Source organism: Oncorhynchus mykiss, chromosome 3 (genome assembly GCF_013265735.2).
Source record: "Oncorhynchus mykiss isolate Arlee chromosome 3, USDA_OmykA_1.1, whole genome shotgun sequence".
Lineage (NCBI taxonomy): Eukaryota > Metazoa > Chordata > Actinopteri > Salmoniformes > Salmonidae > Oncorhynchus > Oncorhynchus mykiss.
This window is the reverse complement of record NC_048567.1, coordinates 35035232-35053032: the sequence shown is the minus strand read 5'-3', so window position 1 is coordinate 35053032 and position 17801 is coordinate 35035232. Positions and strand designations below refer to the sequence as shown.

At 43.4% G+C, this 17801-nt stretch overlaps 2 protein-coding genes across 18 annotated transcripts in view; one reads left to right on the top strand and one right to left on the bottom strand.

The window, feature by feature from the left end:
• Positions 1–751: 751 nt before the first annotated feature.
• Positions 752–3567, top strand: cited4b (Cbp/p300-interacting transactivator, with Glu/Asp-rich carboxy-terminal domain, 4b). 2 transcript variants are annotated; one of them, XM_021596590.2, is made up of 2 exons: positions 752–1026; positions 1960–3567. In XM_021596590.2, the coding sequence occupies exon 2, from the start codon at positions 1965–1967 to the stop codon at positions 2712–2714; it is 750 nt and encodes a 249-aa protein (XP_021452265.1). In that variant the 5' UTR covers positions 752–1026; positions 1960–1964; the 3' UTR covers positions 2715–3567. The 2 variants fall into 2 exon arrangements, with proteins under 2 accessions (XP_021452265.1, XP_021452259.1); XM_021596584.2 differs by having other exon boundaries at positions 776–1026; positions 1956–3567.
• Positions 3568–14663: 11096 nt separating this feature from the next.
• LOC110519409 (polycomb protein SCMH1) overlaps positions 14664–17801 on the bottom strand; it is a 47347-nt gene continuing 44209 nt past the window's right edge. For all 16 annotated transcript variants that reach the window (XM_021596552.2, XM_021596528.2, XM_021596567.2 and 13 more), the window contains 3 exons: positions 16939–17070; positions 16587–16720; positions 14664–15343 (listed from right to left, as the gene is read on the bottom strand). In XM_021596552.2, the coding sequence (XP_021452227.1) occupies positions 15215–15343; positions 16587–16720; positions 16939–17070 (395 nt within the window). In that variant the 3' untranslated portion in view covers positions 14664–15214. The remainder of the gene's footprint in view (positions 15344–16586; positions 16721–16938; positions 17071–17801) is intronic.

Genomic DNA, 17801 nt, shown 5'->3' with positions numbered 1-17801 from the left:
ATAGCACAGGCATTCCACTGCCCCTCCCCGTCCACACTCAGGCAATGCACAGCAGACTGGTATATCACATAGACTCTCAGTGATCTTTGAGATGAAACACACACACACACACACACACACACACACACTCCAGTAGGTGTAGACAAACAGACACACAAACCACCTACCTATCTATTATAATTAAACACATTTCCCACTGTAACTTATGAATTATATAGTATTTGTGTGTTAAACTAAAACCCAGCGACATCTTAGAAACAAGATCATTTTATTAAAACACATTGTTGTCCACATTTATCAGAGAAGGGGAGAAACCATAGCAATAGGCTCCAGAGTGCTGCAGCAGTCTTAGGCACTGCATCTCAGTGCAAGAGGTGTCACTGCAGTCCCTGGTTCGAATCCAGGCTGTATCACATCTGGCCGTGATTGGGGTCCCATAGGGTGGCGTACAATTGGCCCAATGTAGTACTGGGTTGGCCGGGGTAGGCTGTCATTGTAAATAAGAAATTGTTCTTAACTGACTTGCCTAGTTAAATAAAAAGTTGACTACTTTAAAATGGCAGAAGCATGGACATCCTCAATGGCATTGCCCATACTAAAACTGGCCACTAGAGGCCTCTGTCATTCTCTATGGGAGAATCATTGATTATTAAAAAAATACAGAGGGGTGGGGTATTCAAATTGGCTAGTGTGTCACAGTACTCCACTCCTTTTTTCTATGCACATGCACAACTATATCAAGTAGAGACCAATCGGAACAAAGGAGAGGCAACCGTAGCTCCACCTCTCTCTCCCCCCATGCCTCCCCTGAGTTTTTTTTTAGATGTATAATCCCTGAGTTGACCCAGAAAATAGGCAGTTGTTTCAAGATCTGATGCGGCAATCTGTGCATCGGCCCTGCTTGAGCATGAAGCGCAACCCTGTGGAATACATACTGTAATCTGGAGACACTTCGCTTTGCAGTGCAAAACTCAAATAAAACGTAGCAGTAGCAAAATCCCTGAATTTTAATCCGAGTAGATACGGGTACGTGTTTGTTTTAATGCATTTATTGTAGAATTCGCTGTCTGGCGTTTGTGTGAAGGTCTTGGGGTTGCTGATCCATTGTTTGCCTTTTCGTTGTTTTTAGGAGTATGGGAATAATTAATCAGCAATGCAATTGTAGGCTAGAAATATTTGATTGAAATAAAATAGTGGTGTGTATTAACAAAGGGAGGAGGTCGTAGACGTAATGGATGTTATGCATTGAATTTGGGAAGCAATCCTAAATTTGAACAACCATATAATATAGGCTACAGTTGTTGGAGAATGAATAATGCCAATGTATCGCTTCTTTGTTGCAACGTGCATAAAATAACCGAGCTGGTTTCATTGTGTTTGATGTGCACTGTGGAGGGAATATAAACCAAATTATAATTAATGCATCACTAACCGAGACGCATTTTATAATCTGTTAAATCAATCGAATATCTAGTTTTAAAGGTAACAAGGTTGATAATTAGCCTACCTGTGTTTCAATCGGCAAGGCACAAAGGAGTATTTGCAGTGACGCTGAGGAAGACATGGAAAGGCTTTCTAGTGTTCGCGAAAAGAGCACAAACCCAGCGGTTCTTGAATAGGAAGCGTCTCCTGTGGTTTCACTCTGCCAGTTTAGGACATTGTAGGCTACATATTTCCAGGAAATAATATTGCGTAACAATATTTCTCAAACCTCATATATCGAAATAAATTGTCTTGTTGCCAAATCAACCCGTTTTTCTACACGAACTGCCACAAACTGCTCTTATGCATCCAGACAGGTTCCTCTAGTGCAGCCAAGTCATATGTCCTATTCACTAATTGGTTTCAATCGTGCCAAATGTAGGCTACTGCATGCTCATTGGACTTCTACCTACCTACATGAGGGGTTGAAAATCAACTGCATCGCTTTAACTGTGTTTCCTCTATGCTCAAAGACAGGAGCCATGGCAGATCATCTAATGATGCCCATGAACCACAGCTCTGTGGGTGGGGGCCTCCACGGCTACAGAATGGGCATGAACGGAGGCCTGCAGGCAGGCCACCAGCAGCACGTGGTGCCTCAGCCTGGCCTCCGAGCCCTGCCCAATGGCCAGATGATGCACTACGGCGGGGGACCTCAGCAGCAGGCCACCATGGAGGTGGCCATGAGGCAGCGGCAAGGCATGGTGGGGCCCGTGAACGGACAGCTCAACGGGGCTCAGATGGGCCACCACCAAATGACGTCTGGTAACATAATGTACAACAACGGGCAGGCCCAGCAGCAACACCACCCCCAGCACCATCACATGAGCCAGCAACAGCAGGCCCAGCAGCACCCACAGCAACAACAGCAGTATATGAATGGTGGTCTCACGTCCCAGCAGCTCATGGCCAGCATGCATCTGCAAAAACTCAACACCCAGTATCACGGACATCCACTGGGGCCCATGAACAGCAACCACATGGGCAACGGGGCAGCCCAGTACCGCATTGGCCCGGCCCAGCTGGCTAACATGCAGCAGATGGCTGGGCCGGCACTAGCCTTGAACGGCATGGACGCAGACATGATTGACGAGGAGGTTTTGACGTCCCTGGTCATGGAGCTGGGCCTGGACCGCATTCAGGAGCTGCCCGAACTCTTCCTGGGCCAGAACGAGTTTGACTTCATCTCAGACTTTGTGAGCAAACAGCTGCCCAGCACCGTCAGCTGCTGAGTGAGAGAGGACCTGAGTCAATGATGCTGTGAAGGGGCCTGGAGGGGTGGAAAGTTTGGAAAGACTTGAGTAGAGTGTTGCCCACTGGAGACAATTCAGCTTTTTGTGTTGTGCCTTTCACTGTAACTGCTTGGACGCAGTGAAAGGCAGAGAAGAGTGAGCGAGAGACGCTGGTCTGGATAACTACAGTGCTATGGTGTCATTTGTGAAGTGACCAGAGGTGTGGTTCTGTGTTGGGTCGCAGCTCACCTGTATAGGGACATCGTCCTCCCGCATCTCTTCTCTCCAAGGATGAATGTAAACAAAACTGCTAAATTTGAGAAGCCACTCTGAACAATGTTAAGACACTTGCCTCCTACCTTGGACTCAATGGCAATTTAGTAGTAAGATGTATTTATTTATTACTCTCTGAGAAATTAATATAGAACAAACCAGAGACTGACAGATCTTCCAGAGAGAGGATCAAGTGCTTTTTGTGTTTTGGGTAAGATCAGGGGGAAGTAAAGCCCCTCAAATTAATTTTGGATCTTCCAAGAGCTTGGATTTCTCTCCAAGGATTTCTCTCTACAAGTAGAATGTCATTTAATGGATTTGAATGGAAGTCCATCATAAGTGAATAGCTCACTTTTGGCAAGTGTTGCTTTTCACTGCGATGTTCTCGAACCTACTGCTTGTACTGTCTAAATCTGTGTTACTACAGGAAAGTCTATGTAAGATGTAGAACTGCCTTAATTATGCCAATGTTATTATTATTTTCTTTACTTTATTGCTGTGTTTTTTATCTTGACCTTTGTGGTCAAGACGGGGGGTTGTAAAAGGGTTTTGAGGATCAATAAAAATGGCCTGGATATAAGTGTGGCCTGCTTTTACATTCATTGCACAACTCCATCAGGCATTTAAAGGTAACCTGGTGGGCTAAAGGGAATAGGCCAATTCAGGGCTTTCCATCCTGCAGGGTCCAGGATATTAAATAACTCAATACTGAATTAGTTTATCTCAAAGGTGTCCCTGTTTCTTAGGAAGATCTTTTATTTCCCTCAAGGTATGCACAGTCTTGTGGTGACTGTGACGTTTTACTGCTGAAAGCAGCAAATCGCCTTCAATCCTGTCATGGAAAATGATGACTGGTGTGTTAAAATCAAACTCAAAGGTGCACTGCTATCCACCAAAAAGCTGAATTTCTAAGCTGAATTCTTGACCTTTTGATATGGAGAAGGACCCACATTGTGGTTTTAGTCATTGCATTCCTGATCATCCCGACTCCATGAATAAACAGCGATTGAGGAATGAATGTCCTGGTTCCTAGAAGTTGCCATAACTCTTATCTGTTGCTGGGTAAAAAAAAGTAGGTGAGATCTAGGCATGTGTATGGCGGGGGAGGTGGAGCAGGCCAGGGTTAATCTACGCTTAACTTGATGGGGTGTTTAACTGAATTCATCCCATGTGAATTACTACCCCACGGGCAAAGAGAAGTATGGTACACCTTTAGTGACAGAGAATTCACTTCATGGGTGGTTGGGGAAGCAAAATTAATATAGGTTTGTGCCAATAACAAATGGCATATACAAGCATGGCTTCCTAGACTTTTGCAATGTATTAGCCACCTGATATCAATTCTAATGAGTTTCTTAGTATTCTATGGGGTTGGGGTTTGCCTCAGGGCATGGCATGCTTGATTGATGTCATGTTATGGGAATATCACCTCCACATCTAACAGTTAAAGGTGCATTATGCAGAAATCGCTCCGCCATTTCCTGGTTGCTAAAACTCATAGTTCGCCTAATTTCAGTTAGTGACAAAATAAGCTAGTATAGTGTAGAGTGTCATTGTACCATCTAAGCTGCTGTTAAAATATATTTTACATAACCAAAAATATTGTTTCAGCTGTTTGAAGATGGTGTACAAAACCGAAAGTAAAAGATGCAAAAACAAAACGGGAAGAATGGGAAGCATAGAAATAGCGCACATAGAACAGATATACTGCTTCTTAGACTTGCTTTCCAGTAGAATGATAATCTAACTCACATGTATATGTGCATTTGGTCAGGTTGACCAAAAAGTTACATGTGGCCAGTTTAAGATATTTTTATGCAACTTGATGAGTAACAAGTCCTCGCTTTTTGTCTAACTCATTCTAAAAGAGTATCTATTTTCAGTGGTTCAATTGTGTAGAACAAGTCGGCCTTTACTGCCAAATTGAAACATGGAATCAACTGGTGGCTTGCTCTAAATGAAACTCACTTGATCTTAATGTAACTTACATTTGTGTTTGCCAAACACAACTCTAGATTCAGCCGAGGGCATTGTGGGTTTTACTTGGGTTGTCATGAGAAAGGCTGGGGCATAAGCTACAATTGTGCTGCCCCTCATGGCACCATCCTTAGTAATGGTTGCAGGGTCCCTGCCCAGTCTACAGGGTCTTCCTGGAAACTGCCAGGACAGTGCAGGTTGTGCTGAGGCAGGAGGACTAACTGACAAAACACTGGCTCCACACACTATATCTGAAAACACTGCATTGCAAGGTCCCTCTTTAGCATCAATAAAAAAAAGAGGTGGTTTCTTAAGCATTGTGCATCCAGAGTTAAATGGGATTCTGTCCCAAATTTCCTCTGTTTGCTCACTCAATCCCTTGTTATGTTTGTTACCTACAGAGGGGCCAGTCTAGACATGGGTTAATCGGGGTGTGACTGGGAGACGTTTACAGTTAGCCTGTTTCTGTTTTTCTCTTTCTCTCAGACAAGGCAGCCCACCCACAACAACTGCTAGCTATGCAACTTGTCTTCTTCTTGTGTCGGCTTGCTGTTTTCTCTTATGTCAAAGCTCCAAAACCCACATGGAGAGAAAGACCGATAGAAACACAATTCTGCATATAAACACCAAGGAAATTCTCCAATGTTAAAAAAAAAGTTACATTAGAAACTACTTCTTGAAATTAAGTGGGCAGAGTTTTTGGTGCATGGGGATTTCTCTGTGGGATTTACCCCTAAGAGGCCCTAGGATTCCTGACAAAGACCACCCCTAAACAGTGTTCAAGCACCCTCACTTGGGCAGACGGATCGCACTGTTGCGTATGGAAACAAGTATAGGGCTAATATTCCTCTCATTCTCTGTTACACATGGTCCGTTCTACACAAGCCTATCCATTTGTATCTCTAACAGCTCCTAGCTTCAGCACCCCCACACTGGGGATGAGAGATCATACTGGGGCTAAAATATCAGATTGTTGCATCTGGAAATATATTGCGTAATGTTAATATTCCTCTCATTCTCTGTTACACATGGTAGTCAGTTCTATGTAAACTTTACATGTCTACCTCCTGAACAGGCCCAAGCGTTCTATTTCCAGGTACTACAGCTGGTGTCGAGGCTTCTCATGAGCTCAGTGTAATCTCAGGGCCCTGCACCAATGAGGGCACAGTGGCCATTCCTAGTCACGCATGGGCTGTGGTCCCCACCCCCCAACCCCTCTCTGATAAAGCAAGCTGTCCAAGCCTGCAGGCTGATCAAACATGCTAACTGGATAACACTAGTATTTTGCTATGAATTATCTGTCTCATAAAGTGCTAGCAATTCTGTTTTGTCATATTTTTTTTAATCATTGCATTGGCTCTCGTCTATACGCCCTTATTTGCAGTTGTATCTCATGCTGTAGGCTATTCCCTTTATAAATATGACATTGAGTGAGCTTCCCGCTGTCCCACTAAAATATCCTATTCAGGGATTTCAACTATGTTGTAGTGATTGGACTATATTATCACTATATTATTCAGAAAAAAACGTTGACCCTAAAGTTTGTAGTTTATTTGATTATTTGATGACTAAGTAGAAGCCTCACGGGAATTAGGACAGAACAAACACAGGATCAGATGTGGAGTTATTTATTGATAGCAGGGGCAGGTTCCTGAAAGCCTGGTTGAATGTGGGAGGTTGTATTATCCTGCATGCCTGCATTCTGACTATTTGCAGAGAATGGTTGTTTTAGGACCTAAATCTGAATTTACTTCTCACCATCTAGAAGGTAAATAAACTAACTGCAGCTTCACTGGTGTGAGATAATTCAGAGGACATCAAATCAAATTGTATTTGTCACATTCTTCTTACGAACAGGTGTAGACTTCTACAGGATAATGTCCCTAAGCACACAGCCAAGACAACGCAAGAGTGGCTTTGGGACAAGTCTCTGAATGCCAGAGCCCAGACTTGAACCCAATCAAGCATCTCTGGAGAGATCTGAAAATAGCTGTGCAGCGACGATCCCCATCCAACCCGACAGAGCTTGAGAGGATCTGCAGAGAAGAATGGCGAATACAGGTGTTTGTAGAAATTTTTGTAGAAATTTGCAAACATTTATAAAAAAATTGTTTTGCTTTGTAATAATGGTGTAATTATAGTGTGTAGATTGATGAGGACATAAAAAAAAATAAAAAATTTTTTTTGAATAAAATGCGTGAAAAAGTCAAGGTGTCTGAATACTTTCCGAATGCAATGTATGTGATGAGTCAAAAGAGTTAGTGCAAAAAGGGTCAATGCAGATAGTCCGGGTAGCTATTGGTTAACTATTTACTGTAACTAACTACATAGAAGTCTTATGGCTTGGTGTTCTAGACTTGGTACATCGGTACCGCTTGCGAGGCGGAAGCAGAGAGAACATTCCATGACTTGGGTGGCTGGAGTCTGACAATTTTTACGGCCTTCTGACACCGACTGGTATAGAGGTCCTGCATGGCAGGGAGCCCATTACTTGCCCATTACTTGCAATGCTCATACCTTGAAATCCAACCCATCACGCGCCACACAGTATTCTTGTTCATGTTTCTATACTTTTACAGCAATGTTTTCACTGACTGAGGAAGCCATGTGAGTGTGTTTGAGAGATTTTCTTTTCCCCTTGAGAGATAATACCCTTGCTGACATGTGACCAATCAGCTACGTTCCTGCAACCGTTGCTGCAACATTTCCTGACATTAGCCGGCACCATCTGCAGAGACCTGGGGGTGCTGAGACGGGGCTTTTCAGCCACGATTGTCTCACAAACAAGGTCACAGGAACCCAAGGAGAGGGCTGCTCTCCATTCAGCATGCATACCAAGACCTGAGGCAATTAGAGAAAGACCCTACAGCACATCCATTCTGCTGACAGTGAAAGCATTCTGGGACGCCAGAGAGGTAGAGGTGGCCTGAACACTTTATCCCTTTGGTCAACCTCTGGCTGTGTTCACACCTGTCTCGCTACACCACCTGGCTAAAACCACTGCCTTCAAACTGGACTCAGGGGTAAACGTAATATAGTAAACAAAAATCCAGAACTATTAGTATGATATGTGACGTTTGGTATGGTATGTATTACTTTTTGGATGTCCTCCATCCATTTTGTATGAAATGTTTCGAATTACAATTTGTATGATACACTACATTACCAAAATTATGTGGACATCTGCTCATCGAGCATCTCATTCCAAAATCATGGGCATTAATATGGAGGTGGTCTCCCCTTTGCTGCTATAACAACATCCACTCTTCTGGGAAGGCTTTCAACTAGATGTTGGAACATTGCTGTGGGGACTTACAATCCATTCCGCCACAAGAGCAGTGAGGTCGAGCACTGATGTTGAGCGATTAGGCCTGACTCGCAGTCAGTGTTCAAATTCATCCCAAAGGTGTTTGATGGTGTTGAGGTCAGGGCTCTGTGCAAGGAATTCAAATTATTCCACACCAATCTCGACAAACCATTTACGTATGCACCTTGCTTTGTGTACATTTGTGTGCATTGTCATGCTGAAACAGGAAAGGGATGTCCCCAAACTGTTGCCACGTAGTTGAAAGCACAGAATATTCTAGAATGTATGATGTAGCGTTAAGATTTCCCTTCACTGGAACTAAAGGGGTCTAGCCCGAACCATGAAAAAGAGCCCCAGATCATTATTCCTCCACCAAACTTTACAGTTGGCACTATGCATTCGGGCAGGTAGCGTTCTCCTGGCATCCTCCCAACCCAGATTTGTCCATCGGACTGCCAAGTGGTGAAGCATGATTCATCACTCCAGAGAATACGTTTCCACTGTTCCAGAGTCCAATGGCGGCAATCTTTACACCACTCCAGCCAACAACTGGCATTGCACATGGTGATCTTAGGCATGTGTGTGGCTGCTCGGCCATGGAAACCCATTTCATGAAGCTCCAGACAAACAGTTATTGTGCTAATGTTGCTTCCAGAGGCAGTTTGAGTAGGTGTGTCAATACTTTTGACTGGTACTGTAGGTCCTGGATGTCAGTAACCTTGGCCCCAGTGATGTACTGGGCCATGCGCACTACCCTCTGTAGCGATGCAGCAGAATACCACCCTTAGGTATCATCTGCAGGAACTCCAGAACAGTCACGTGTTATCGCGGGATGACCGAACCAAGCAACCTAGCTCACATCCGGAGCTCAGGGAACGAGGTAATGTAGACAACAGGAGATTTCAGCATTTTTCTCTTGGCCATTCGGCCCACAGTGACATGGCGCCTCCCTGCCAACACAACCACAGCTTGACTTTTCCTCTTGGCCTTTCGGCCCACAATTCCCTACGGGAGGGTGCCGATGCTCCCTGCGCACTTGGCGGGGATCGCCTTGACAAAATCACCAAAAACTTCCGCCACTTTGACCGTTTCAGGAAAGCCAAACAGCATTCTTCGCAGACATAGAGGATGGCTAACCAAACGCTACGAATGCCGACAGGCTCTACCTGTTGAAGCGAACATCCAACAGACACGTGACAAGGTTAATCCGCCTACAAGAGCAACACGTGCAAAATGACTAAGCTAAACTTGCCAAAGTTTTGAAAATAGAATTCGGTGGTTCTGCGACTCGCAAACACAACAGCTCATTAGCTAACAATATCAGACAAGCTCGAAATGAACACCCACAAGCTTATAGGCTTCGTTCAGCTTACTTTGTCATGCTCACTGAAACAGGAATGGTAGACCTATTAGGATTCAAACAACTGTTTCTGTCAAACATGTCTCCCAACTTCATCAACTACTTGGGCTCTACTGCCCACGTTGGTTTGCCGATCTCGACACTCCGAGAGCTTGCAAGCACTGCTTTTGAAGCATCAAAAGCAAGCTGGGCTAAGAGCCCGGACAGCTCGATTTTAGAGCTTGGGCGGGAACCATCCCTCTAATTGGAAGGTGTGGCATCAGGGACAAGTGCGGTGAAAGATGCCGCACAAAGGGGGTGGCTACCAAGTAACCACCACACCGATAACCACCGCAGTAACAATAGCTATGATGAACATCCCCAACCTAACAGGTCCCGTAGAGGTCGACCTGACCGCTATATCCCTGCACCTAACCCTCACAAAGGGTCAGGACACAAGGGTAACAAGCTTAACAAGGGCAACAAAGTGTTCAACAACGATCTAAACGCTAACCAAAACTATATGGCAACCCGCTATTGGAACTAAATGCTAGATCCACTTACCTCCTGGTACATAATCTGACTCATGCGGATATTTCCATTCCTCGGCACACTCAGCTAGAAACATTGATTGATTACTCCTTCCATGATTTTTAACTTGTTGTTCCCGTGATTGGGCCTCCTACATTTGTGAGACAATACAAAATTCCACTGGCAGCGTACGCAGCAGTACAAGAGATTATCGACTCCCCATTAGCTAAACAGATAATCAGGGAATATAACAGTACGTACAACACTCCCGTGTGGTCTGTTCTGAAACCAACGGGTAAATGGCATCTTACCGTTGACTATAGACAACTCAACAAGCTGGTTCTGTTGTCTCATTGGCCAATGACACAGCTGGACCAATAGTTGCCAAAGGTGGCAAACGCCAAGTATTTCTGCACCGTCGATGTGGTGAATGGTTTCTGGACCATGACAGTTGACCCTCGTGACCAACACAAGTTGGCTTTTTCTTTCTCGAACAAGCTCTTCACATTCAATTGTTGCCTGTTCAGGTATGTGAACTCCCCCTCAGAGTTCAACATCTTCCTGCACAAGGCAATGCCAGATGCAGCATCCAGGGGGACGACAATCTACATGGACAACGTTCTCATGAGAAGTTGAGTCTTGGTCACATCACCTCAACAAGTTGGACCACGTTCTTACCCAACTTGGGACGGCAGGGGCCATCAGGAAGTTTGGCCATCGTGAAATGGCAATGGCGCAGAACCAAGGTAAACTACGTTGGGCTTCTGGTGGGTGCTGAGGGCATCCTGCCACAGTCTAACAGAATCCAAGCAGTCTGCAACATCAAAACACCTACAAACATTCATGAGATGCGCAGTTTCTAGGGAGTATGTAATTACTCCATTCAATTAATCGAAAACTATGCCGACTTGTCAAAGCCTTTGACCTGTCTTCTTCAGAAAGACACCCCATTAGTTTGGGATGGCACTCACAATGAACCTGTGGCTTCCTTGAAAAACCTGCTTTGCGAGGCACCCTGCCTGGTGTACCCCAACAAAGATTCAGATTCCCGGATTATGCGACGTTCAGAATGACACTGTAGAGGAAATGAATTAATTAGCGACTGTTGTAAAATCGATATTCTGATATTCTTTCAGTTAATTTGGGAAATAGAAACTCAATAAAGCCAAACTTTCCCATGGTGCCCCAGGTTATTGAGTTAATAATTACCTGATTAATTTAATCACGTAATTATAAACCGCCAATCATTCGATGAACAGCAGTCGTCACAATCAATCCAATGTCACGACAATGGTCTATTTGCATATAGGCATACTGCAGCTCTAATTGTTTATGCCGCACAGGTCTGTGTGTATGGGCTGAGTAGTGTGTGTCAATACAATAGAATCCTACTCCGATGCGTTCTGCATCCGTTTTCAATGTTTGGAAAATACATACTTTCATCTTTCATCAGAACTGAAAATTAACCTGATTTCAACGTCTAGAAAATATGTTTAAAATACATATTTTCAATGTAATTCTGCTCAAAGGGTAGAGAATTTCCTAGTCGGTTCTTTCCTACAAGTCTCTGGCATCCCCACTAGAATATCACAATCGGTTAGCTAAACCTGTGGGCATTCTGTTAACGCCATGGTCTCTGCTCACCTCCCTGTCAGCAGTTTAAACCTGACTCACTCATGTTTGTTCAGTGTTTGTGAAACTTACATGATATGAGCACAACATAAAGAGCAAGGAGCTGGGAGGTCTATAAATAGCTATTTTTTTTCATGAATGACACTGTGGCTACTATTAGACATCAACAAACATAGCCTATACCCTTGGATGGGCCCTGACCATAAGTCGTAATCGTCTTGCACACAGGCACATAAATACACACACACACAGGAACAAGTCTAACTGACACGCACGCATATACACACACCTCCCTAATCGGCACTGATCAGTGGGTCTGGTCAGTTAACCCTCACATGCACTTTCCTGTTTTTGCTGTGAGGATGTGGTTATATCCGCACTTTCAATGCTTCTGCTGCAATCAATACACGTCAAGCACACAGGCCTACCTCTCATTCACACTTTAAATCAATATCACTTTCCTAGTAAGCTATTTTGTCAGGGAAACACGAAAATAATAGGCGACCGTTGATGTAAGCCTTGTTCAAATTTGCTTTGGAGAATCTAGCTCACCAGTCAGAAAAGAGGTACTAAATTCAATAAGCACCCAGGTGTTACGCAACATATGGGCTAATTAAGTTGCAGCATCACTTGGGACACCTCAAAGGCAAAAACCGTATGCAAATAGTATGTCCTCTGCAAATAACAAGATTGTGACTGACTCATGGCAGAACATGTGCCTGAGCCTCAAGGAGAGGAATCAAGGAGGATGGAGCTCACCTGCCCTCTGTTGGTCAACTGTCGTTCATCTAAAATTTCCTGGAGCAATAAAGAGTATGATTTCAATATTTACTCAATCTTGATCCACTATACCAAAACTGAAAATGTACAAAAACAATTACTGCATAACTCATGCTATTCACTCATCTTGAGACTTTGGCCAAGATTCAATCAGATCAAGTGTTAATGTCGATAACCAAGGTGTAATCGTGTTGGAGATGTCAAATCAGTGAGCAGCTGTTCTTGATCATTTTCATGAAGCCACACCCGTCCCATTAACCTTTAGATGTTCAGAACGAGAAAGTGTGGGCTATATAGAAATTACATTAAACAAAATGAGGACTACCATCAGCCTAATCGAGGTGTAAATTACATCTCACATTCCAGTGTTCGAACTTGCAAACAAGGCTTCATGGGATTTATCTTAATGGCAATGTCCGCTTTAGGTATGTGGACTTGACAACTCTAACACAGTTCGACCAACCAAAAACTGCTATGTGGATGTCGGCTAAATAACTTCATGCTACTCCCATACGGTTTACAAATTAAGAAAGTATGACTGACAGATAAACAGTTATTATATATTTTATTGAACATTAATGAGTATGATAAAGCTCTCAATGTATGAACTCTAATAATATAGTATAAAAATGAAAAAAGTACAAATAACAACAGTCATTGTAAACATCCATAACAAGATAAAGCAACAGTTTATCATGTCAGTATTTCTTCAGCACAGTATAATGTGTTTTGATAATGTAGTGTGTCATACTGTTTGAAAAGCAAGCCTCCAAACAAAAATAAATTCAGAACAAATCCCAAACAGCTGGGAGAAACCTAGTTTTTTCCCCTGGAATTAATTACACTGAACAAAAATATAAAACGCAATGTGCAACAATTTAAAAGACTTTACTAAGGTAAAGTTAATTTACAGAAAAGCCATAATCTATGGATTTCACATGACTGGCAATACAGATATGCATATGATGGTCACATATCTTTAAAAATAAAGGTAGTGCGTGGATCAGAAAACCAGTCAGTATCTGGTGTGACCACCATTTGCCTCATCTCTTTCGCAAAGAGTTGATCAGGCTGTTGATTATGGTCTGTGGAATGTTGTCCCACTCTTCAATGGCAGTGCGAAGTTGCTGGATATTGGTGGGAACTGGAACACGCTGTCGTACACGTCAATCCAGAGCATCCCAAACGTGCTCAAATGGGTGAAATGTCTGGTGAGTATGCAGGCCATGGAAGAACTGGTACATTTTCATCTTCCAGGAACTGTGTACATTTCCTTGCGACATGGGGCCGCAAGGATGAATGGCACGACAATGGGCGTCAGGATCTCGTCATGATAAAATGCAATTGTGTTCTTTGTCCGTAGCTTATGCCTGCCATAACCCCACTGCTACCATGGGGAACTCTGTTCACATTGCCATCAGCAAACTGCTCACCCACACGACACCATACACGCTATCTGCCATCTGCCCGGTACAGTTGAACCCGGGATTCATCTGTGAAGTGCACACTTCTCCAGCGTGCTACTGGCCATCGAAGGTGAGCATTTGCCTACTGAAGTCGGATGCGGCGCCGAACTGCTGTCAGGTCAAGACACTGGTGAGGACGATGAGCACAAAGATGAGCTTTCCTGAGACGGTTTCTGACAGTTTGTGCAGAAATTCACAGTAAACCCACAGTTTCATCAACTGTCCGGGTGGCTGGTCTCAAACGATCCCGCAGGTGAAGAAACCAGATGTGGAGGTCCTGGGTTGGCGTGGTTACACGTGGTCTGCGGTTGTGAGGCTGGTTGGAAGTACTGCCAAATTCTATAAAATGAGGTTGGAGGCGGCGTATGGCAGAGAAATGGACATTCAATTCTCTGGCAACAGCTCTGGTGGACATTCCTGCAGTCAGCATGCCACAACTTGAGACATCTGTGGCAAAACAGCACATTTTAGAGTGGCCTTTTATTGTACCCAGCACAAGGTGCACCTGTGTAATGATCATGCTGTTTAATCAGTTTCTTGATATGCTACACTTGTCAAGTGGATGGATTACCTTGGCAAATGAAAAATGCTCACTAACAAGGATGTAAACAAGATTTGAGAGAAATTAGCTTTTTGTGCGTATGGAACATTTCTGGGATCTTTTATTTCAGCTCATGAAACATGGGACCAACAGTTTACATGTTGCATTTATATTTTTGTTCAGTATACTTATTTCATACAAAACAGCCAAAATGGCTTAATGCAAGTCCATATTTTCCAGGGAAGGCACAAAAAAAAGTGATCAAAAACAATGTAATACAAACTCTGTCCTAAAATGGCCATTTCAGTAAAAAATGGCTACACACAGGGAGGGCATCATTGGTAGAGGTTGTTGTAAGAGAATATGGAATAGAAAAACAGGCAAGTAACATGATGGATGAGGAGGAGCTGTGGGCGAGTCAGTCAGTCTGCATATCCAATGCTGCCGTAGGGCTGGATTGTGCCACACAATAGAAATAAAATGTAAATAAGAGAAGTTCGCCACAGGGCTTCTTAGATGCGGCAGAGAAAGGGAGGGGATATATGACACCAGGTATCATAGCCTAGTGGCGGATGCGACATGTGATGGTTAGTCCAGTAGTATGCTGTGCATTATATCCTGTAGAGGGGAGGGGGGGACGGGACGCTGATGAGTTCAATTTGGGCGTCCATGTTTGAGCTTGTCGATGTGGAATGTGAGTTTTAGGGCAGGCCCGAGCTTCAAGCCCATGTATTTCATCATCATGTCGCTGCGTAGTAGCAAGAGGGCTTTGCCATCAATCTCCTGCAAAACATAGGAGTGGGATAACATTTTCATTTGCTATTAAGGTTATAAACTCAACAAAACACTTAAGAATTTGAAAATACTTCCACTATAAACAATGGCAAAACATACAGTGCATTGGGAAAGTATTCACACCCCTTGACTTTTTCCACATTTTGTTATGTTAGAGCCATATTTTAAAAGGGATACAATTCTTTTTTTCACTCATCAATGTACACACATTATCCCATAATGACAAAGTGAAAACAGTTTTTTATACATGTTTGAAAATGTATTAAAAACAAAAACAGAAATACCTTATTTACATAAGTATTCAGACCCTTTGCTATGAGACTCGAAATTGAGCTCAGGTGCATCCGGTTTCCATTGATTTTCCTTGATGTTTCTACAACTTGATTGGAGTCCACCTGTGGTAAATTCTATTGATTGGACATTATTTGGAAAGGCACACAACTGTCTATATAAGGTCAAACAGTTGACAGTGCATGTCAGAGCAAAAACCAAGCCATGAGTTCGAAGGAATTGTCCGTAGAGATCCGAGACAGGATTGTGTCAAAGCACAGATCTGGGGACGGCTACCAAAGAAATTCTGCAGGATGAAGGTCCCCAAGAACACAGTGGCCTCCATCATTCTTAAATGAAAAAGGTTTGGAACCACCAAGACTCAGGAGTGGCTTCGACACAAGTCTCTGAATGTCCTTGAGCGGCCCAGCAAGAGCCCGGACTTGAACCCAATCAAACACCTCTGGAGAGACCTGAAAATAGCTGTGCAGCGACGCTCCCCATCCAACCTGACAGAGCTTGAGAGGATCTGCAGAGAAGAATGGGAGAAACTCCCTAAATACAGGTGTGCCAAGCTTGTAGCGTCATACCCAAGAAGATTCTTGGGTAGACTCTAATCACTGCTAAATGTGCTTCAACAAAGTACTGAGTAAAGGGTCTGAAAACATATGTAAATGTGATCTTTTTTTGTATTTGTAATTTTTAAATACATTTGCAAAATGTTTATAAAAACCTGTTTTTGCTTTCTCATTATGGGGTATTGTGTGTCGATTGAGGGGGAAAAAACAATTTAATACATTTTAGAATGAAGCTGTAAAGTCACAAAATGTGGAAAAAGTCAAGGGGTGTGAATACTTTCCGAATGCACTGTAAGTGTCCCTCTATGCTGAGTGTTCTGTCAGGCTGATACGTACATATACAATAGGATAGTACTGTTCTATTAAATTCTGTAGATACGTACGTGTTTTCTGAAGAGATCTGCGTGGGGGGACAGTAGGGGGTCTATGTCTCTGATGAACTGCATGACGTCCTTCACCGTCCACAGGTTGGGGTCCTGGCCACTGGGCCGAGGGCTCTCTCTGAAACGCTCAGAGCCTGTTGGATGGCGCGTCAGAGTAGAGATACAGAGGAACATTAGTCACCAATCACCAGTTGGGTTTGTTATTATGGGATGATGAGCAACTCCATCTAAAGTGTTACCGAAAAGCCATACACAACCCATAAATTAGCTTGGCTAAAAATCAAATCAAATCCACTGGACAATATCATTTTTGCCTTTAATGACATGCACTGCATTAAAGATAAACCCCGACCTGAAGAGTTGAGATGTAGCAACTTGGTGGGGGACCGCAGGCCCAGAGGCTGCCCTGTCGAGCCTGGGGACAGGGGGCTCTTTTTTAAGTGCCCCGAACCCCCTACACCGTTCACCATGAGGAAGGACTCACCTGGAACAACATGGACAGGAGAGTCAATGACAGGCCCAAGTGACATACCTGTAGCTTAACTGTAGTCAAAAAGTTTGCTTAGTGGGACATTACTGGCTATACCTTGGGCTGTTGCGGTGACCGTATTATCGCCACACCGGCAGTCTTGAGTTATGACCGCAGTAAAATTCCATGCGACTGTTGAGTCATGGTAATAGCCTCTTATGCACTCCGGACATGCTTTGGTAATACCTAACTTGCTAATGACCATCAGGTCCCAATGGCCTGGAACTCAGGGCTCTATTGTCCCTCCAACTACTCTGACATCAATGCAAATGTTATCGAAAATCACTTATTATCAAAACAGTATTGCGCTTTCAAAACTCGCCTCAATGTGATGATCAATTTGAAGAAAGAAGTTCAACAGCAGGTTGAAAGTGAGTGTAAAACATGGTCGTTGTGGATGTTGTTTCAAAGCCTAACACAACAAAATGGACAGCGCTTTCTAAGGTGATGATTCATTCAAAACACCAATACGCAGTTTAGAGCTTATGCATACGCATTAATTTATGAGCCCAAGCCCGAAAAATACCTCAATTAAAATTATGATTGTGCCGTTACACAATACATAGACTACCACATAATACACATGGCAAAAAAACATAAAACAAAACTGATTTAAGATGTCTTTGGTACATAATTGGTCTAGCCTATACAAATTTGAGTAATCGCCATTGAGTGTGGACTGTATT